Below are 22,307 nucleotides of genomic sequence, written 5' to 3'. Positions count from 1 at the left end.
ATTGACCTAAGTGAATATTTTTGGTATTCCGTTTTCTTCTCTTGCAATTTTAGCTATACCTGTCTTTTTTTCAGGTGGTGGTTTTAGGTGTTACACCATGAGTTTTTAATCTATCATTGTTTATCTTGAGTTAATAATACTAGATTGGTGAAAAGTAATTGTGGTTTCGGACCATGAATTTTAAATCATTATAACTAGATGCAGACATATCTTTATTAATCAAAATAGGAACCATTACAATCAACACATTTTTGCCAACGAGAAATAAGTCTATTTATGCCTGTAGCTTAAAAATCCATGCCTTGGGATTCAGTGAACTCTTGGAAAGCATTTTCTGCCTCCTGCTGGTTGTGGAAGCATTTTGCTTGCAAAAAGTTGTTGAGATGCTTAAAGAAGTGGTAGTCGGTTGGAGAGAGGTCAGGTGAATGTGGCAGATGAGGCAATACTTCGTAGCCCAGTTTGTTCAACTTAAGTGTTGGTTGTGCCACGTGCAGTCGGGCATTGTGGAGAATGGGGCCCTTTCTGTTGACCAATGCCGGCTACAGGCGTTGCAGTTTTCGGTGCATCTCATCTATTTGCTGAGCATACTTTTCCGATGTAATGGTTTCACCAGGATTCAGAGAGCTGTAGTGGATCAGACTGGCAGCAGACCACCAGTGACCATGACCTTTTTTTTTTTTTGGAAGTTCTTTGGAGCCTCTTCTCGGTCCATTCACTGAGCTGGTTGTCACATAAAAATCCACTTTTTGTCACAAATAACCACCGATTGAGAAATGGTTCATTGTTGTTGCATAGAATAAGAGAAGATGACACTTCAAAACAATGATTTTTTTTTTATCTGCAGTTAGCTCACGAGGTACCTACTTATCTAGCTTTTTCATCTTTCCAATTTGCTTCCAATGCCAAATGACCATAGAATGGTCGACATTAAGTTCATGGGCAACTTCTTGTGTAGCTATAAGAGGATCAGCTTCAGTGATCAGTAATCAGCTGATTGTTGTCAGCTTTTGGTGCTCCGCCACTACTCTCCTCATCTTCAAGGCTCTCATTTCCTTTGCAAAACTTCTTGAACCACCACTGCACTGTATGTTCGTTAGCAGTTCCTGGGCCAAATGTATTGATGTTGTGCGTTGTCTCCGTTGTTTTATGACCCATTTTGAACTTGAATATGAAAATCACTCAAATTTGCTTTTTGTTTAACATCATTTCCATAGTCTAAAATGCATATAAAATAAACAGCAAGTAATAATTCATTAGCAAATGACATAAAGCAAGAAATGCACATTAAAATGATATATAACATAACCACATTTATTTAAGAATGTATTCCAATATCAAATGGCAAAGTTCAGCAGTGTAAAACTGCAATTACTTTTGCACCAGTCTAATACAAAGTGTAATGTAATATCTCATTGTGGTTTAAATTGCATTTCCATTTAGTGTATCTTGAAGTTCAGGTCTGCTAGTGACAATTTAGTTTTGTTTTATGTGAAAATTTCATCATATAGTCATTTTGAGGGTATAGTTGCTGGGTAGCGATTGCTGGCTTGACACTTTATTAAAATTGAAGTGTAGTTGCTTTACAATGTTGTACTGTATAGCAAAGTGATTCAGTTTTATATATATATATATATATACACACACACACACACACACACACATATACATATGTATGTGTGTGTGTAGTCTTTTCAGATCATTTTCCATCGTAGGATGTTGAACATAGTTCCCTTTGCTATATAGTAGGACCTTGTTGTTTATCTACTTTATTTTTTATAATTTTACTTATTTGGCTGCATCAAGTTTTACTGGCTGCACGTGGGGTTTTTGTTGCACCATGTGTGATCTTTTGTTGTGGTGCATGGACTCTTTAGTTGTGGCTTGAGGGCTCAGTAGTTGCAGGACACAGGCTCTCTAGTTGTGTTGAGCAGGCTCCAGAGCTTTTGGGCTCAGTAGTTGTGGTGCATGGGCTTAGTTGCTCTGCAGCATTTGGGATCATAGTTCCCTGACCAGAGATTGAACCCTGGTCTCCTTCATTACAGGGTGGATTCTTAACCACTGGACCACCAGGGAAGTCCCGTTTATCTATTTTATATATAGTAGTGAGTACTTGTTAACACTCCTAATTTATCGCTCTCAGCCCTTTTTTTCCCTTTGGTAACTCTGTTTTCTGTGTCGTCTGTTTATGTTTTTTAAATAAGTTCATTTGTATCATTTTTTAGATTTCTTATATAAGTGATATCATAGGATATTTGCCTTTCTCTGTCGGATTTTACTTAGTATAATAATCTTCAAGTCCATCCATGCTGCTGCAAATGGCATTTTTCATTCTTTTTTATGACTGAAAGATATTCCATTTTATTTATATGCCATATCTGCTTTATCCATTCATTTGTTGATGGGCATTTAGGTTGTTTTCATACGTACTGTAAATAGTGCTGCTGTGAACATTGAGGTGCATGTATCTTTTCAAATTAAGAGTTTTCCCTGGATGTTTGCTTGCAGGTGGGATTGCCAGGTCGTATGGTAGCTCTGCTTTTAGTTTTTTGTGGAACCGCCATACTGCTTTCCATAGCAGCTGTATCAATTTACATTTCCACCAACAGTTTGAAGTGCTCTGAAGTGTTCCCTTTTCTCCACATCCTCTCCAGCATTATTATTTGTAGGCTTTTGATGATAGCCATTCTGACCAGTGTGAAGTGATACCTCATTGTAGTTTTGATTTGTATTTCTCTAATAGTCAACATTGTTGAGCATCTTTCCATATGCTTGTTGGCCATCTGTATGTCTTCTTTGGAGAAATGTCTGTTTAAGTCTTCTGCCCAATTTTTGATTTTTTTGCTTTTTTGATATTGAGCTGTTTGATCTATTTGTATATTTCAGAAATTAAACCCTTTTTTGTCACAGCATTTGCAGATATTTTCTCTCTGGGAAATATTTCTCACCATTCTGTAGGTGGTCTTTCATTTTGAATACATTTCCTTTGCTGTGCAAAAGCTTGTGAGTTTGTTTAGATCCCCTTTGTTTATTTTTGCTTTTATTTCTAGGATATACCACATTTCATTTATCCATTCATTAGTTGATGGATGTTTGGGTTGTTTCACTTTTGGCTATTATGAATAAGCTTTCTGGGAACATTCATGTACATGTTTTTCCCATATACGTGTGTCTTTACTTTTTTTTTTTTTTTTTTTTAACAGCAAGGCACTTTGAATAGATTGATTTTTTAATTTGTTTATTTTTGGCTGTGCTGAGTCTTCTCTAATTGTGGTGAGTTATGGCTACTCTTTGTTGTGGTATGTGGGCTTCTCACTGTGGGCCTCTCTTATTGTAAAGCACAGGCTTTAGGTGCATGGACTTCAGTACTGCAGGCTCAGTAGTTATGGAACATAGGCTTAACCTGCCACACTACATGTGAAATCTTCCTGGACCAGGAGTTGAACCCGTGTCCCCTGAATTGGCAGGCAGATTCTTAATCACTGGACTACGAGGGAAGTCCTATTTTCATTTCTTTTGAAAATATACCTACTTGTGGACTTACTTGGTGATATTTTTTTATTCTGTCTGTATTTTTATTTATTTATTTGGCTGCATGGCATGCAGGATTTTAGTTCTCTGACCAGGGATCAAACCTGTTCCCCCTGCAGTGGAAGCACAGGGTCTTAACTACTAGACAGTTAGGGAAGTCCCTTTTTTCTCTAAATGTTCAAGGAACTTCCAGACTGTTTACCAAACAGGGACTATACCATTTTATATTCCTACAACGATATATTTTTCTAATTTCTCCATGTTCTTGTCAACACTAGTTGTTGTCAGTTCAGTTTAGTCACTCAGTTGTGTCTGACTCTTCGTGATGCCATGGACCACAGCACACCAGGCCTCCCTGTCCATCACCAACTCCTGGAGTCTACTCAAACTCATCTCCATTGAGTTGGTGATGCCACCCAACCATCTCATCCTCTGTTGTCCCCTTCTCCTCCTGCCTTCAATCTTTCCCAGCATCAGGGTCTTCTCAAATGAGTCAGCTCTTTGCATCAGGTGGCCAAAGTATTGGAGTTTCCGCTTCAGCATCAGTCCTTCCAATGAATATTCAGGACTGATTCCCTTAAGGATGGACTGGTTGGACCTCCTTGCTGTCCAAGGGACTCTCAAGAGTCTTCTCCAACACCACAGTTCAAAAGCATCAATTCTTCTGTGCTCAGCCTTCTTAATAGTCCAACTCTCACATCCATACATGACTACTGCAAAAACCGTAGCCTTGACGAGACAGACCTTTGTTGGCAAAGTAGTGTCTCTGCTGTCTAGGTTGGTCATAACTTTCCTTCCAAGGAGTAAGCGTCTTTTAATTTCATGGTTGTAGTCACCATCTGCAGTGATTTTGGAGCCCCCAAAAATAAAGACAGCCACTGTTTCCACTGTTTCCCATCTATTTGCCATGAAGTGATGGGACCGGATGCCATGATCTTCGTTTTCTGAATGTTGAGCTTTAAGCCAACTTTTTCACTCTCCTTTTTCACTTTCATCAAGAGGCTCTTGAGTTCTTCACTTTCTGCCATAAGGGCCGTGTCATCTGCGTATCTGAGGTTATTGATATTTCTCCCGGCAATCTTGATTCCAGCTTGTGCCTCACCCCAGTACAGCGTTTCTCATGATGTACTCTGCATATAAGTTAAGTAAGCAGGGTGACAATATATATATATAGCCTTGACGTACTCCTCTCCCAGTTTGGAACCAGTGTGTTGTTCCATGTCCAGTTCTAACTGTTGCTTCCTGACCTGCATACGTATTTCTCAAGAGGCAGGTCAGGTGGTCTGGTATGCCCATCTCTTTCAGAATTTTCCACAGTTTGTGGTGATCCACGCAGTCAAAGGCTTTGGCATAGTCAATAAAGCAGAAATAGATGTTTTTCTGGAACTGTCTTGTTTTTTTGGTGATCCAGCGGATGTTGGCAATTTGATCTCTGGTTCCTCTGCCTTTTCTAAAACCAGCTTGAACATCAGGAAGTTCACGGTTCACGTATTGCTGAAGCCTGGCTTGGAGAATTTTGAGCATTACTTTACTAGTGTGTGAGATTGTACATTAGTTATATCTCAGAGCCTCCCAGCAACAATAAATTCTGTCATCATTGTTGTCATCATCATCACCCCCAGTTTATAGAGAAGGAGACTGAGTGTCAGATTGGTTAAGTGACTTGCCCAAGATCAGAGTACTGAGTGATGAAATATCTGGGTTTGAACCTGTGTGTATGCCTGATTTTAAAATTTAAGTTCTGTGTTTCATTGAAAATTACTGGTATATATTGTTTGAAATCAAGTGAAATTTCATAGTGTTTCCGAGCAGTGACAGCACCTATGTAGATATTTTCTCAGTCTTTATTAGATTTGGGCAGAAATCCAGTGAATATAGGAACATGGTTTCCCTAGTTTTGATAGTTGTACTCAGTTCTCTTAAAAGTAGAAGGCAGACATCTTTCAGGATTATTTTAAATAAATGGGGCACAGCATTTTTAGTGCCTACCTGTCTAGATATTTGGGAGGGAGTGTCTTTGTTTCAAGAGTTACTACTTAGAATAGATACCAAAGAAGAAGTGTAAGATTCAGTGCCTTGCAAATCTTTCAGTCTGGCTAATTAGTACAGGATGGAAGAAGGTCCACTGGGTGGAATTTCATGGTTTTTCTGATCCAGGATTATAGAAGTACTATGTGAAAAAATGGAGTTTTAAAGATCTCTTGGCTCTTCCAATAATGATATCTAGGTTAGGTTATATTTTGAAATACTTCCATAGTCAAAAATGCCCTTTTTTTGGGTTGTTTTATAAGTTAAGACCAGGATGTTTTGTGGTCACAGGGTGAAGGATACCATTTCTGAATAGAGCTAAAGTCCTGCTATATACCAAGATTTTTTCTGGCCACCTAATGATGTTTATTTTTAACCTTCTGCCAATGTACCTAAAATAAAATATATTCCACAAATAGCTTAGAATCAGCTCATACTGGGTGGTAGAAATGTGTATATTCTCATGATACTTTATATTAGTAAATTCACTTTAATAAAAGATTACTATTTAAATGTTTGAAGCTAATGTTATGAAAGTATTGAAATGCTTTTTATTTAGGAAATAGGTGCTTATTAGCCAATTACATTGTTTCATTTTATATGCATGAGGACAAATACTTTCCTGAGGAAAGAATAGTTGTATATTTACTTTTAGGAAAATAATCATATTTTCAAAGTTTCATTTCATACTTTATAAAAAATATAGAAGAATAATAGTAGCAAATTGTAAAACTTTGTTAAGGCTTAAAAAATGGCTTTGACGATGGCCTTTTTTGTTAATATAGCATCTTTTGACATTTGGTCTAGTCTTGATATATTAGCACATGTACTAAAATTTAAGTCTTCACACCTCCTATATGTTATATATCAGTGTTGTTTTAAGGAAGGAGAAAGCGAGGAAAAAGACGTCACTGTTTAATTTTATGAGTAACTGTCAGGCTGAAAGCTGTGAAAAATTTATGATGTACTATCTTTTAAATGTACAGTGTAATTCAAGTGTGAGGAATAAGATATATCTTGCACTAATGATATTTAAAGACAAATAGTAGGAGATTGTTTGCTTTAATTTGCATCCTTTAGAAATAAAAATTTTCATTTAATTAAATTGTTTGATATTTGTTCTTTGCCATGATCTCAAAAGAATGTGTGTTCCATTTCAATAAAAGATTATCTGACTAATGAATGTTTCCCACTCGTTTCCTGGCAAAGAAGACTTGGCATCTTAAATTGGATCTTAAACACGATATATCATAAATGGAAACATTTAGAGTCATAGTATTCAATGGTGAACTTGATTATGGATCTCCTGACAAAATGATTTGGCAACTTGGTTAATATTGATAAATCTTAATGAACAGTAACTTTTTTTTTCTAACTTAAAAATGCAGTTTTAGGTGGGATTTTTTAATACTTTCATTCAGGTCTTTTGTGTGAGTGTGCACATGTGCCATGAGATCAACATTTTGAAAAATGAGAGGACATAGTAATCTGTTATCATGCAACTTTTACTGAACTGAACTGATGCTATTTAAAGGATGTTATGATAAAATGCATTGGAAGAATTCTTGTGACTGTCTCATCTTAGGGCCTATTTTTTTTTTTTAACTTATTTATTAGGCTTCACTGGATCTTGGTTGCAGCATATGGGCTCTAGTTCCCTAACCAGGAATCGAACCCCAGACCCTTGCATTAGGAGCTTGGAGTTTTAGCCACTGGACCACCAAGGAAGTCCTTTTTTTTCCCCTTAGGGCCTATTCATGACAAGCTTGGTTTCCATTTCTTTGTGATAAAATTATCTGTTTTCAGGTAATTAATTTTGACATTAGTTCTCTTTATTTATACATAAAGAGACAAAGTACATCAACAGCTTAAAGGCAAAGAAATTTAAAGATGCCCAATTAATATGTCAGTTGATCAACACATGTAACTAGAGAAAAAGCAGCTCTATTTTAGGCTGCATTTAATCACTCTGAGAAGTTATGTTCCCCAGCTCTTGTGTTTGGAAGTAGGGGGCAGGGAAAGGAGGAAAGATAGTTATGTGATGAGGAATATCATAGAGTTTTTCCAGATTTTTGAATATTGCCATCACAATTTGATGACATTGCCTTCTTTGAAATAGTTTTGAATTCTCTGAATTAAACATAGGTTATTCAGATATAGGTGCTAACAATGCATTGTATAAGGAAGAATCACCTGTGTACGTTACAAATGATTGGCCCTACTCTTAAGATGGAATAGGAAATGGTGACCCACTCTAGTTTTCTTGCCTGGAGGGTCCCATGGATGGAGGGGCCTGGCGAGCCACAGTCCACGGGATTGCAGAGAGTCAGACACAACTGAGCAACTAACACACATACTCTTAAGAATCACAGTTGGTTGATTTGGGGGAGAGATCTGGGCATATATGTATTTAAAGGCATCACAGATTATTCATATTTGTAAATAAAGATGAGAACTGGTGTTATAGGAGTTGCCTAATACACATTTCAGATCTTCTTCCTGACCTTAGGCATTCCAGGAAATATTCCCTTGGCTAAGAGATGCTATAGGAGAGGTGGATTTCTAAGATGTTTAGAATTATCAGTTGGACAGTCAGTCCTGAATAGATTATTTGTAGGTTGAAAATGTCCACAAAGGACTTCCCTGGCAGTCCAGTGGTTAAGACGCTATGCTTTTACTGCAAAGGATGCAGGTTCAGTCCCTGGTCGGGGAATTGAGATCCCACATGCCACATGGTGCAGGCGAAAAAAGAGAACATGTCAGCGAAATAATGTGTGACTTTTCAAGTTTATTTTACTTTTAACAAAACCTTGTTAGATTAGTAAGAAGGTGCTGGTCTCCTTTGTTATTGTTTTTCTTCCTTTCATGTGTACATGATTTTTAAAACTATATCTATAATGACTTAATTATTTTGTTTTTGGTGAAACAAGGAAGGATGAGTAGTTTTATAATTTTAATTCTCTGATTCTCAAAGTGTGTTTCCTAGATTAGTAGTATCTGTACCGACTAGGAACTTGTTAGAAGTACAGTTTGGGGGCAAAATGAGGATTATAGTTTGGAAGATAGCCTCTCAGATAGCCCCAAGGAACCGCTCTGAGGAGGTAAGAGGAAAGATCAGCTGTATGTGATTTTGGTGAAGGGCGATATGTGCAATTAAGCATACATTTTGGTAGAAGGTTGCTGCTAGTCACAAGAAGGTTGCTACTAGTCACAAGAAGCAGATGTCTCTGTTAATGATTTTAGTGCTTTTCTAGATGGGAGAAAATGTAAGAAATCGGGCTCATAAAATCTTCTCCTGAAGATATCTAACTAACAGGACTTTAGAAGTCCTGTTCTGCCAGTTTTTTCCAGAGAACAGAGTGCCTGATTCCTTATCTCCACCTTGAACTCCTTTCAGGCTGTTTGAAGTTTAGCAGCTGTGTTGGCAGTGACCTAATCCTTGTAGAGGCAGATGGTAAGGGACAATTTTTGGTTAGCTCAGTCCCCTCATTGTCATAAATTCTACTTTGGTTTGGGAGGCACTTCATGACCATTTCTGTTTTGTCCCATGGTGCTAGGAATGCTCATTCCTAGGTGAGGCAGGGATTTTGTTGATAGTCACAAAATGCGCTTTTACTGGACTGCTGCTGCTGCTGCTAAGTCACTTCAGTCGTGTCCAACTCTGTGCGACCCCATAGACGGCAGCCCACACCAGGCTCCCCCGTCCCTGGGATTCTCCAGGCAAGAACACTGGAGTGGGTTGCCATTTCCTTCTCCAATGCATGAAAGTGAAAAGTGAAAGTGAAGTAGCTCAGTCGCATCCGACTCCCAGCGACCCCATGGACTGCAGCCTACCAGGCTCCTCCGTCCGTGGGATTTTCCAGGCAAGAGTACTGGAGTGGGGTGCCATCGCCTTCTCCATTTACTGGACTAGGTCCTGTTAATAGTAGCTGAAGTCTCTGGACCACCTGTCACACCACCTGGTATGGTCCAGGAAATGATTCCCTCTGTTGCTTCTTCCCATATGTAAACTGTTACAATCATTGACCTTATATAGAACTATTTAGTCAGCTGCTTCAAGTCACCTAGTAGTCATTTTATCAGAGGCTCATGCACACATTTGGTAATGCAAGAAAGAATAATTTTGCAAAACAGGCAAAATACAAATAATATAGCTAGTAGTGTTAGTAAGGTCATAAGAATTTAAGCCAAGAACTTCTGCTAGGTGTTGCCTAATGTATTCTCAGATCATTTTACTTAGCCTGTTCTGTACCAATCCTTATCTTTGGGGAGATTATATTTTGGTATTATTCATAGGCACCCAGTCCAATTTCCTAGTATTATTAATATGGTTTCTTGATTCCCAACATGAGGGGAATCTTAAATCTAAATGACTGCAGCCTGGTGTTAACCACATAAATCCATTCCACAATTGAGGGAGGTTATATTCTTTGGCTGAAATTTTGCTTGTTGTTCTGATTGAGTTTGAGTGACCCTGAAAACAAATTTGTGTTTATGGCCAGGGTCATACACAGCAGGTATTATTAATTGGCCAGGTGAGGGTATCCCACCTAATAACATCGGCTAGTTGCCTGAACAGAATTATATCTTTTTTCTAGAGCAAATTTCCTAAGGGCTATTCAGTTAGAGCCTTGGAGTGGAGAAATCCACCAGGGTAGCCCGAAAGTACTGGATACAGGTAATTGACCATAAAGCTAACAATTAGATTAACTTTAACTGTGTATAAGGTTGTGAAATGCATTTAGTTAGCAAGCAAAGATGTGAGCAGTTACCAAAGTAATTGGTATACAGGCCTGGTCTTGCATCTTGGATCACCTGTCTACTTCAGATGTTGTCATCTTCTCATCCTGGCTTGGTAGTGTCTTCTCTGTTTGGGCCTTGTTTTAAGGTCAGCTACCCTCTCTATAGGCCAATCCATGCAGGGACTTGTTCTAAGTGTAAATATTAATTCAAGAGTCTGTTCCCTTCAGTTTTGCTGTGCAGGAGGTAGTTAAGAGTATTTGATGTGTCCTCCATCTAGGTGAGAGATTGCTCTTTAAATTATGTCTCTTCTAGTATACACAATACCGTGGTTTCAGGTCATGGGCATCTGATTTTCATCCAAAGATTATTTAGATAAGCTTTAGAAACAAACAAAATTTTAATAATTCAATTAAACTTTTAATAGACTTTATTTTTTACAATAATAAAACATAACAGCAAGGAGCTGTCGGAGAAGTAAGTCTTAGGTAGTAAATACAGACCTCAATTAACAAACCTAGAGTTTAATATCCACTGAAACATAATACTTTTCTCTCTCAAAATTACCCTCGTTTCTACTGAATATAGCCAAATTAAGACTAATTTGTTTGCAAAATAAATCTGGTTTCAATAAACTTGGCCTGATGATTTATATAATTGATCACATGGGGTTTTTAAAAATTGGCTTTGCTGGAACTTTTTATAAGGAATTTCAGATTAAACTTTTTAAAAGTAAAAGAAGCCAGCTTTTCTGGCCACTTAGATCCAGGAAAGCCATGCCAAAGGCCTGTCACATATTTCACCTTCAGATCTAGGTGAATTCCTCCCTTTTTGAAGTCCCCCAAGTGCGTGTGGATCACAATAAACTGTGGAAAATTCTTAAAGAGATGGCAATACCAGACCATCTGACCTGTCTCTTGAGAAACCTGTATGCAGGTCAGGGAGCAACAGTTAGAACTGGACCTGCTGGAAAAACAGACTGATTCCAAATAGGAAAAGGAGTACGTCAAGGCTGTATATTGTCATCCTGCTTATTTAACTTCTATGCAGAGTACATCATGAGAAACGCTGGACTGGAAGAAGCACAAGCTGGAATCAAGATTGCCGGGAGAAATATCAATAACCTCAGATATGCAGATGGTACCACCCTTATGGCAGAAAGTGAAGAGGAACTAAAAAGCCTCTTGATGAAAGTGAAGGAGGAGAGTGAAAAAGTTGGCTTAAAGCTCAACATTCAGAAAACTAAGATCTTGGCATCTGGTTCCATCACTTCATGGGAAATAGATGGGGAAACAGTGGAAACAGTGTCAGATTTTATTTTTTTGGGCTCCGAAATCACTGCAGATGGTCACTGCAGCCATGAAATTAAAAGACGCTTACTCCTTGGAAGGAAAGTTATGACCAACCTAGATAGCATATTTAAAAGCAGAGACATTACTTTGCCAACAAAGGTCCATCTAGTCAAGGCTATGGTTTTTCCAGTAGTCATGCACGGATGTGAGAAAGCTGTGAAGAAAGCTGAGTGCCGAAGAATTGATGCTTTTGAACTGTGGTGTTGGAGAAGACTCTTGAGAGTCCCTTGGACTGCAAGGAGATCCAACCAGTCCATCCTAAAGAAGATCAGTCCTGGGTGTTCATTGGAAGGACTGATGTTGAAGCTGAAACTCCAATACTTTGGCCACCTCATGCAAAGAGTTGACTCATTGGAAAAGACCCTAATGCTGGGATGGATTAGAGGCAGGAGGAGAAGGGGAGGACAGAGGATGAGATAGCTGGATGGCATCACCGACTTGATGGACATGAGTTTGGGTAGACTCCAGGAGTTGGTGACGGACAGGGAGGCCTGGCGTGCTGCGATTCATGGGGTCACAGAGAGTCAGACATGACCGAGCGACTGAACTGAACTGAAATACCTTGAGATTCTTGCCCCTGTTAGGAGATGGCCTTCCTAATTTATCTGATAAAACTGCTGGTAACTTGAGCGTTTTCAGCTTCTGGGAGGATCAGGTAGAGGAAAAAGATAAATGTTTCAATTCTGCTTACAAAGGTATAATTGCCAAATTTCTGTAAGTCATAATTAGCTTGAGGGGAGGGATTTCCTTATATCTGGAAAACAGATTTAAAACTAATAATGTTTCAAACAAAAATCAGTGTGCTACTTGTGAGTTTAATTCCTCTAGGAGTCACCCTCGAGTCATTTCAGCCCTCTTAAGTGGCTCAGTTTCTCCTTTGTTAGTCTGAGACCACTGTGGATATTCAGATCACTGAATGGCCAATTCTTCATGACCTGTCCACCCTCCACCCCAGGTGAGAGCAAGTCTTAATGAGTGGGTTTCACTATGGGACCACTGCATGGTATGAGGACTCTGCGTACATCACTCATATTTCAGTTTCCCGAGGAAGCTGTAACCGATGGGGAGGAATCTTGTCCCTCTTCTTCGGAGCGAGGCTCACATGTAATATCTTTACTTTTATCTCAACAAATTCTGTCAATACATTTTTCTAAATTTGGCTATAGTTGCTTCACAATCTTATGTTAGTTTCTGCTGTACCATGAAGTGAACCAGCTCTTATGTATCCATATATCCCCCTTGTCACTGTTAGAGCACTTGCTGAAATCTTAACCCATACTAATGTGATGGTATTAGTCAGCGGGCCTTAGGAAGTTACTTACATTCAATTTTTGGTATCATTAGGTTTTTCTAGTACTCATGTTCTGATGTGAGTGAGAGGACTAAAATTCATGCTTGAATTTTACCTTATGGTTAAAGAAGAACTGGTTAAAGAACATCAGTCCTTTTCAGAATCTTCAAAAAAACAGAAAATGAGGGAACACGCCTAACTCTATGATGTCCTTATTACCTTGATAACCAGTCAAAGATACCACAAAAAACTACAGATCAGTATCCCATATGAACATTGATGTAAAAATCCTTAACAAATACTAGCAAACTGAGTCCAACAACACATTAGAAGGGTTATACACTATGACAAAGAAAAATTGATTCAGGAATGCAAAAGTTCAACATAAAAAAATCAAGGAATAGAATGAAAGGAGAAAAAAAATCACATGAACATTTCAGTAGAGGCAGAAAAAGCATTTGACAAAATTCAGTACCCTTTCATGGTAAAAACACTCAGTAAACTAGGAATTGAAGGAAGCTTCCTTAATATGATAAAGGGCACATATGAAAAACCCACAAGTAACATTATACTCAGTGGTGAAAGGCTAAAAAGCTTTCCTCCTAAAGGGACAAGCCTGGCAGCCCACTCTCACCACTGCTTCTCTCTTGTGACTTTTTGACACTCTATAAGCATATCTGGAAGCAGTGTTTGCCTCACTGGGGTTTTTGGTTTGTTTTTTAAGTTTTAAAAATTCATCTGCTCTCTGGCAGCACTTTTCTCATGAATGTTTCTCAGCTACTCTTTTTCTTGTGCCTTTTTTTCTTCTTAAAATTTTATATTTGCATAGATCTATTCTTGCTCCCTTTGGGGTTATTTTTGAATGAACAGGGTTTTTCCTGTACAACTTTCTAGGATACCAAACTTTTTAGAATACCAACTTTTTAGGGAAGTTACAGTCTTTCACATTTACAGTCATTTTTGTTGTACCAGGGTTGAGTGTATGAGTTGTTTTATTTCTCCTCAGCCGGAGAAGGTTGGCTACTGCAGGACCATGCATAGTACAGGCTCTCTCATATTTTTTTCCTACTACACCAGCAATCTAATTTCTACCAGTGTAAATTGTTTGTGTGATTTCTAATTTAATACTTTCTCCTCTATTTCTTCAAACTAAACAGCAAAGCTTCCTCCACCAGCCTATGTCCCTTGTTCTTGTTGTTGGGAATGTGGTTTAAATTTTATACCTCAGTAAGTGCAGTTGAAGAAATGTACTCCCCACATCTTTTTGAGTTTTGTAACCTCATGCCTTATATTTTACCCTCTTTCTCCAATTTAATTGTCTCTCCTCAGGCCTCTCTTCCACTTACATTTCATGTTTCCTAGTTTTATTGGAGATCATGTTTGCATTTTGTTTTTTATTCTATTTGTTGCTTTTGGGTAATTTCTGAGAGGAGAAGGGAGATTCTGACTTTATTATTTAAGACCAGAAGTACTTTAAATATATTTTTTGGTAGTGCTTTGCATATTTAATATTTTAACTGGATTAAATTTCATAATTATAAACTATGGGTGTGATATTTTCACTTAGTAAATACTTTTCTAGTGTTTGCTGTGTACCAAGTCTAAGTGCTTTACCAATATGTACTCATTTAATCCTCATAATAATCCTATATGAGATAGATGTTCTTTTTATTCCTATTTCATGATAGGAAACTGAAACATGATCAGGAAAATTAACTTGCCCAAGGTTGCCTAATTAATAAGAAATAAAAATGCTTTCTACTTTTCACTCTATGCCTATAGTATTTGTGGATCTTGGCATCATTTGTTTATCTTATACTGATAAATACCTTGAGAGCAGAGTCCATGTCTCATTCATTTTTACACACCCAGTGCATATTTAGTAGAATACCTGAAATTCAGAAGATGCTCAATGAATGTTGTTGGTGAATTAATATTTTTTATTAGGAGCAAAATAATTTTCTCTCTGTCAGATTTGTATAACTTCAGTTGTTCATTCTACTTGCCTTGTTCAAAATAAACTTTTTTTTTTGTATTCTCATGTCATCATTTTAATGCTATTGCCATATTTTTGGTAATAATATCTCTAAAAACAGGTGCTATATTCCAGGACAAAACTGTAAAGTTTTCTTTATGAAAGAGTCACCAGTGTCCTGATAAATAACTAGTAGTTCCCTTACCCCAGTTTGCTATCTGTGCTAATGAATGATTTTTTATTCTGATGTTATTGTTCAACTTTGTTATTTGTAAAATAAGAGGTCAACTAACTCAGAGTAGTAGAAATGTGGTGATCATCTTACAGTTCATTTGTTTTTCTTGCTCAGTTTTATTCCACTGTAAGAATGTATCACTGTTTGTTGGCCTACTGTCCCACTGGTATAATTTCCTGTTTAGGGCTATTTATGAATAAAAGTGCTATAAATATTTTTGTTAAGTGTTTTTGTGGACATTTGTTATCATTTCTCTTGGTAAATTTCTAGCATTAGAAATATGTCAAGATGGATGTTTAGTTACATAAGAATATATTTTTTTCTTTTCCCTCAAAATGGTTGTACCATTTTATATTCCCACAAACAACATGTAGAGTTTCATTGCGTTTTATGATACTTATCAGTCTTTTTAATTTTAGCCATTGTGGTGGGTGTGTTTATTTTTAATATTCATCATTATGGTTTTGATGTCCCATCTCTACTACCACCATTAATAAATTGGATGTTCTTAGGTGTTCTGCTTATCCTGGTGATGAATTACAGAGTTAGGGAGTCCCTAGACAACTCTCACTCCTGATACCAATTGCAGATCTGGAGGCCTCCTAAGACCTCCTCACTTAACAGACTATTTTCTAAAACAGGTGTCCCATGTTACATTGCTGTAAGCACTGTATGAGAGTTTTCAGTTCTCTAGGTCCTTGTTGGCACTTGTTTTTGTTCATCTTTTAGTAATAGCAGCCATTAATATTTTAAAAGAGATTTTATGAGAAACTGATGTTGACTATTAACAAATGCCTTTACGTCTTATATGAAGATTATCAGAAGATTTTTTGCTCTATTCTCTTGCTATCAGTTCAGTTCAGTTCAGTCATTCAGTCATGTCTGACTCTCTCGACCCCATGAATCGCAGCACACCAGGCCTCCCTGTCCATCACCAACTCCTGGAGTCTACCCAAACTCATGTCCATCAAGTCGGTGATGCCATCCAGCTATCTCATCCTCTGTCCTCCCCTTCTCCTCCTGCCTCTAATCCATCCCAGCATTAGGGTCTTTTCCAATGAGTCAGCTATTCGCACGAGGTGGCCAAAGTATTGGAGCTTCAGCTTCAACATCAGTCCTTCCAATGAACACCCAGGACTGATCTTCTTTAGGATGGACTGGTTGGATCTTCTTGCAGTCCAGGGGACTCTCAAGAGTCTTCTCCAACACCACAGTTCAAAAGCATCAATTCTTCTGTGCTCAGCTTTCTTTATAGTCCAACTCTCACATCCACACACGACCACTGGAAAAACCATAGCCTTGACTAGACAGACCTTTGTTGGCAAAGTAATGTCTCTGCTTTTTAATATGCGGTCTAGGTTGGTCATAACTTTCCTTCCAAGTAGTAAGCATCTTTTAATTTCATGGCTGCAATCACCATCAGCAATGATTTTGGAGCCCCAAAAAATAAAGTCAGCCACTGTTTCCACTGTTTCCCCTATGGTAAAATCCATAAAAAAATTTGCTATCTTAACTGTTTATAAGTGTAGAGTTTAGTGCTGTTAAGTACATTCATTTTGTTCCACTGCCACGACCATCCATCTTCAGGACTCTCTGCATCTTGCAAAACTGAAACTCTGTGCTTCTTAAGTAATAACTACTTTATCCCCTCTTCTTAGCTCCTGGAAACTACCATTCTACTTTGTGTCCATGTGATTTTGACTGCTCTAAGTCAAATCTTACATAAATGATAACATACAGTATTTGTCTTCTTGTGACTGATTTATTTCACTCAGCATAATGATCTCAGAGATCTCACAGTTCATTTGTGTTGTTGTGTATGTCAGAATTTCCTTCCTTTTTAAATTTAAATAATAGTTATTCATCCAAAACAAATGTAGCAAAATCTTAAATACTTTCAGTTTTTATATGAGATGAATAGTTATGTTGGTAAATTTAAATAATTATTAAAATGAGTTTTGTTTTATTGCTTTTTTTCTATTCCAGCTCTTTTCTGTATATTTTTCACTTTTCACTTTGATATCTCTGCCTTATTGAAGTGTTTTTAAGAACACAGATACCTGACACCTCAGAGAAAAGCCTTTAAACCCAATATGCATGCATGTGTGCTAAGTTGCTTCAGTCATGTCCAACTCTTTGTGATCTGATGCACTGTAGCCCACCAGGGTCTTCTGTCTATGGGATTCTCCAGGGAAGAATACTGGAGTGGGTTGCCATGCCGTCCTCCAGTTAAACTCAATATATTCAAGGTAAATTGTTAATGTTATCATGTTTCATTGACTCTACCTTGCCTGTGGTTTGTAAAAAGTGAAAGTGAAAAGTTGCTGAGTCGAGTTGGACTCTTTGCAACCCCATGGACTGTAGCAGCCCACCAGGATCCTCTCTGTCCATGGAATTCTCCAGGCAAGAACACTGGAATGGGTAGCCATTCCCTTCTCCAGGGGATCTTCCTGACCCAGGGATTGAACCTGGGTCTCCTGCATTGCAGGCAGATTCTTTACCACTAGCGGTGGTTTGTAAGGTCCACTGGTATTTCATGTACTGTTAAGATAGAAGAAAATACTGCTAATTACTTAAAAAATGAATAATAATATCATAAAATGGGGCTTCCCTGGTGGTGCTAGTGGTAAAGAATTTACCTGCCAATCCAGGAGATGCAAGAGATGTGGGTTCGATTCCTGGGTTGGGAAGATCCCTTGGAGAAGGGCATGGCAACCCACTCTAGTATTCATGCCTGGAGAATCCCATGGACAGAGGAACTTGTCAAAATTGTTTACTGTAAAATCTATGAAATATAATACATGTGTGAAAAAGGCTCTCATCATACTATAACATGTGGTCCCCTTGTACTTTGTTGACTCTTATAAAAGACTAGAATGAAGGAAATTATTTGACTATTTCATGTTGAGAAGCTGATCAAAACTTGATTTTTGTCTTGTTTTCTGTGGTTCCCTCTATGTTATTATATTCAGTAAACATTTTTATACCTACTATGCACTAGCCATACTGATGACAGTAGCTAACGTGCACACACACACATATATCCACACCTGTCTTTTACTCTGTGCTAGACACTATTTTGAGCACTTTATATATTGTCATTTACTAAATTTTACATTATCCCTATGAGGTAGATACTATACCCATTTTACCAAATAGAAACCTGAGGCACAGAGAAATCAAGTGACTTGACCAAGGTCATACAGCTAATAAGTGGTGGAGCTAGGATTTGAATGTCCTAAGATTGTCTTAACTCCAGTCTATGGTGTCAGTGGTATTCTTAGATACATAGATCATTGACATATTGTGCCTTCCCTCAACACAGCTTATGAAACAGTGTTTGAGGGTATGTTGATAACTTTGCATAAAATTATTATTATTTTTTCGGTAACGAATTTTTACTTTTATTTGTGTTTTTAGGACATTCAGTCAGAAGAAGGCTGCTATTGAAAGAGAGTATGCACAGGTAAGCTGGCAAGAGGAGGTCCCCATCCTCTCATCCTTCTTTGGCTTACGGGCAGATATGGTTGTTGGAGAGAAGCATTGGTATCCCTGCGTTCTCCTCTTCTTTGGCTCTCTCACTTTTTCCCTCCTTTTACTCCATTTGAATCTTCAGATGAGGAACTGAGTTGCTTCTTACTACAAAGAAGTTTATGAACATTCTGTGAGAAAATAATATTCACAATATTCTGAAGTATTTACAAGTATAAATAATAGTGAATAGATTTTACAAGTATATATATTCACAACCGTACATTTCATCCCTACGACTCATTTATTTTGTAACTGAAAGTTTGCTCCATTTGATTTCTCTCACCTGTTTTACTTACCTGGTTACTTGTCTCATAAAAAGCTTTTTCGAATAATCCAGGTTTTTTTCTTCATGATTAGATTTAGGTTAAATTTTTAACAAAAATACTGCACAGGTGATGTTGAGCCTAATGAGGTTTTTTGGTTTGTTGTGACAGATAAACTAGAACACATCCCTGATATTGCCAATTTTCTAGCCTGATTGAATCTTTAACAGTGATAGCAGACCATTTTATCATTTATCAGTTTTCAAGATCAGTTTTCATGCCTTTTCTGTTTTTTGTTTTTTTTTTTGCGCTAAAAAAAATGAATATTTGTTATGTTAAAAACATTTGCAAGGCATAATTAAAAATTAAACATCTGAGAATGTTTTAATTTTAACTTACACATTTCAGTTTAAATTATTAAATTTTTTAAAATGTCAAAGTTGGTGTATTCTTAGCTTTCATTTATACACATTTAAAAATCCACTGAAAATCAGAACATTTATCTCTTGCTGTGGAAATTTCCTTTAGAGAGTCTGCTTGTTGTTAAATTGAAAGTATGTGGAACGTTTATGCTGCCACCTATCTAATGGATAATATTTGATAATGACACTTCCTTTCTGGGACATTCCATAGTTTTGGCTGTTTGTTGTTGGTACATCATCTAAACAATCAAGACTATTTAAATATATTTAAGAAATGGGATCATAATTTATATGAACAACTTCTTTGAATTTTTAGTTTTCTTTATCAATTTTACCAATTTTAAAGCAGTCTTTTAAAATATGGTAGTTGTGTTTTTTGTTTCTTTCTTGTATTTAATATTCTTTTTTTCCATGTGCTATATAATAGGTCTTTGTTGGTTATCCATTTATAGCAGTGTATTTAATATTCTTTTAAGTATTTAATATTTTGGTTCATCTCTGTCAGGAGCTAAGTCTTATGAATATTGATAATTTCCTTAGTTGAACTGTAGGTGAATGGGGAATCTATGCTCTATAAGGAATTACTCTAATTTTCTTATAAAAGTATTATTTCAAAATTAGTTTATTTAAAGATATACCACTTTTCATGTGTTGAGAAAATATTTTGAGCACTCTTCCAGCTTTTGTGGATATGCGTGCCAAAAAAAGAAGAAGAAAAGTCCTAGTACTTACAGAACTTCTATGGTTGTGTATTAGCTTCCAATTAAATGTATTAAATTCATTCTCTTCAGGGAGTTCCCTGGTGGTCCAGTGGTTAGGACTCTGCACTCTGTCAAGGGTTTGATTCCTGTTTGGAGAACTAAAATTCCATAGGCTGTGAAGTGCTGCCAAAAAGAATAATAATAAAATTTAAAAATAAAAAATAAAAAAAATTCTCTTCAAAACAACTGATGTGGCATTATAGTCAATTGAAAAGAATGAAGTTATTCATAGAAGTTATTACTTATGGTATATGTTGTCATCGTCTACACAAAGAATTAATGCGCCAAAAAGTTTGAGTATTATTTGTGAGATTTAGAGATCATACAGATGAGCTGTTCCAATAAAAAAAATATGAAGGAAAAGAATTTAAGTGGGATTGATCAGATGACAGCAACTTTAAAAATAGTACCTTGAGTACATGCAACCCACTCCAGTGTTCTTGCCTGGAGAATCCCAGGGATGGGGGAGCCTGGTGGTCTGCCGTCTATGGGGTCGCACAGAGTTGGACACAACTGAAGTGACTTAGCAGCAGCAGCAGCAGCAGCAGCAGCAAGTACATACAGACTAAACTTGTAATATGTTTTTAGGGGAATGTTAGAAGAAAGAAAGAAAACAATACTGTATATCCTTATTTACACTTGAAGGAATTTGAGCCCTAAATTTTTTCAGGTTTCTTGCTACTTTCAATTTCCTATAAGAACATTAATGTTTTATTTTTAAGCACGGTTTGTGAAATTCATTTTGTAATTCTCCAGAAATAATAGATGTATGGCATATCTATTTATACAAATAGAGCAAATGAATTTCTAAAAACAGAGAAGCAATGTGAGTCATTAAACAGCATTAAGTATTAGGGTAAAATTTAGTCTGGCTTTTGACTACAGTTAGCTAACCACTGAGGTATTGGTAAAATTATTTGGAATACTCAAACTGAAGTTGCTAAAGGCGAGTTCTGTGTATTAATATACTTCCTGTAGTCTTTGGCAGAATGCTGGTAGTGAAGGAAGGATACAAAAGGTTACTGTGGCTGGAGAGAAAGAGCAGGAAAAGTTTGTGGGCTTTAAGGGCGGCTCCTTGTCTGAGGACAAACACAGAGCAAATACGGACACCCTGTCAAAAAGCCTGTGGTATCATACAGTCACACCTCAAGTGCAACTTTTTGCTATTTTTATTCTTTTAAGAAAGAAATTTATGAAGAGTTGGGCATACTACCCACTATCCTGTGTGTGTGGCAGGGTTCTGTTTTGGTGAATTTGCTCACAGTAAAAGTTTCAAATGTAACTTAATCTAGCTGTGTACAGTTAGCTTTCTGGCCATTGCTCTTAAAGAATCATTGGTAAAGTTATTTAAAACACTGGACTATATACTTGGAGTTTTCTATTTTGCTAGCTTTGTCCTGTAGAGCAATAAAGATAACTATCTTGAGAAAAAGTTGAGGATTATTTTCTGTGTTCATGTTGATACTTATGTTTTAAAATTATTTTACTTTTGAACTCCTTAACTTATGCAACAATAATTAGAAATAAATTTTGGGAGAAAAGCAGACAGATTTTTTTCCTCGAAATTCTTGATATACATAGTTTGATTTTTAAAGTTTTAAGAACTATTAGGAGAAACAGTGGTAGATCTGAGTAAACATTAGTATTCTTTGGCATGTAGATTTGCTATTATAGTTTAGTATTTTTTTAAGAAACTTTGTTATATTTAGTTTTATTATCTTGCTTGTTTATTTGTTTTAATTTTAAGAACTTATTTAGCTCTGATCACACATATAATTGAGGATTTATATGCAGGATATACTTTAAAATTTTATTTTTTATTTTTTCATTGAAGTATAATCAATTTACAATATTTTATTAGTTTCCCAGTGTACATACAGTATAGTGATTGAGTTTCTTGCATATTATATTCCATTATACGTTATTATAAGAAATTAGGTATAATTCCCTGTGCTGTACAGTAAATCCTTATTGCTGATCTATCTTATGTATAGTAGTTTGTTAATTTTATACCCCTAATTTGTTCCTTCCTCCTTTCCTCTTCCCTTTTGTAACCACAAGTTTGTTTTCTATGTCTTCGAGTCTCTTTTTGTTTTGCCTATACCTTGATTTGTATTTTTAGATTCCACATATCAGTGGTATTATACTGTATTTTCTTTCTCTGTGTGACTTACTTAC

General features: G+C 36.8%; 1 protein-coding gene across 1 annotated transcript in view; it reads left to right on the top strand.

The window, feature by feature from the left end:
* The window catches only part of FCHSD2 (FCH and double SH3 domains 2), a 244,535-nt gene that overhangs the window by 17,954 nt on the left and 204,274 nt on the right, over positions 1-22,307 (top strand). The window contains exon 3 of the mRNA XM_002693439.7: positions 18,570-18,615. Coding sequence (XP_002693485.1) covers positions 18,570-18,615 — 46 coding nt within the window. The remainder of the gene's footprint in view (positions 1-18,569; positions 18,616-22,307) is intronic.

The sequence above is a fragment of the Bos taurus genome, chromosome 15 (genome assembly GCF_002263795.3).
Source record: "Bos taurus isolate L1 Dominette 01449 registration number 42190680 breed Hereford chromosome 15, ARS-UCD2.0, whole genome shotgun sequence".
In the NCBI taxonomy this organism is placed as follows: Eukaryota; Metazoa; Chordata; class Mammalia; order Artiodactyla; family Bovidae; genus Bos; species Bos taurus.
Note: the sequence above shows the minus strand (reverse complement) of the source record. Positions and strands in the feature narration are given on the sequence as shown.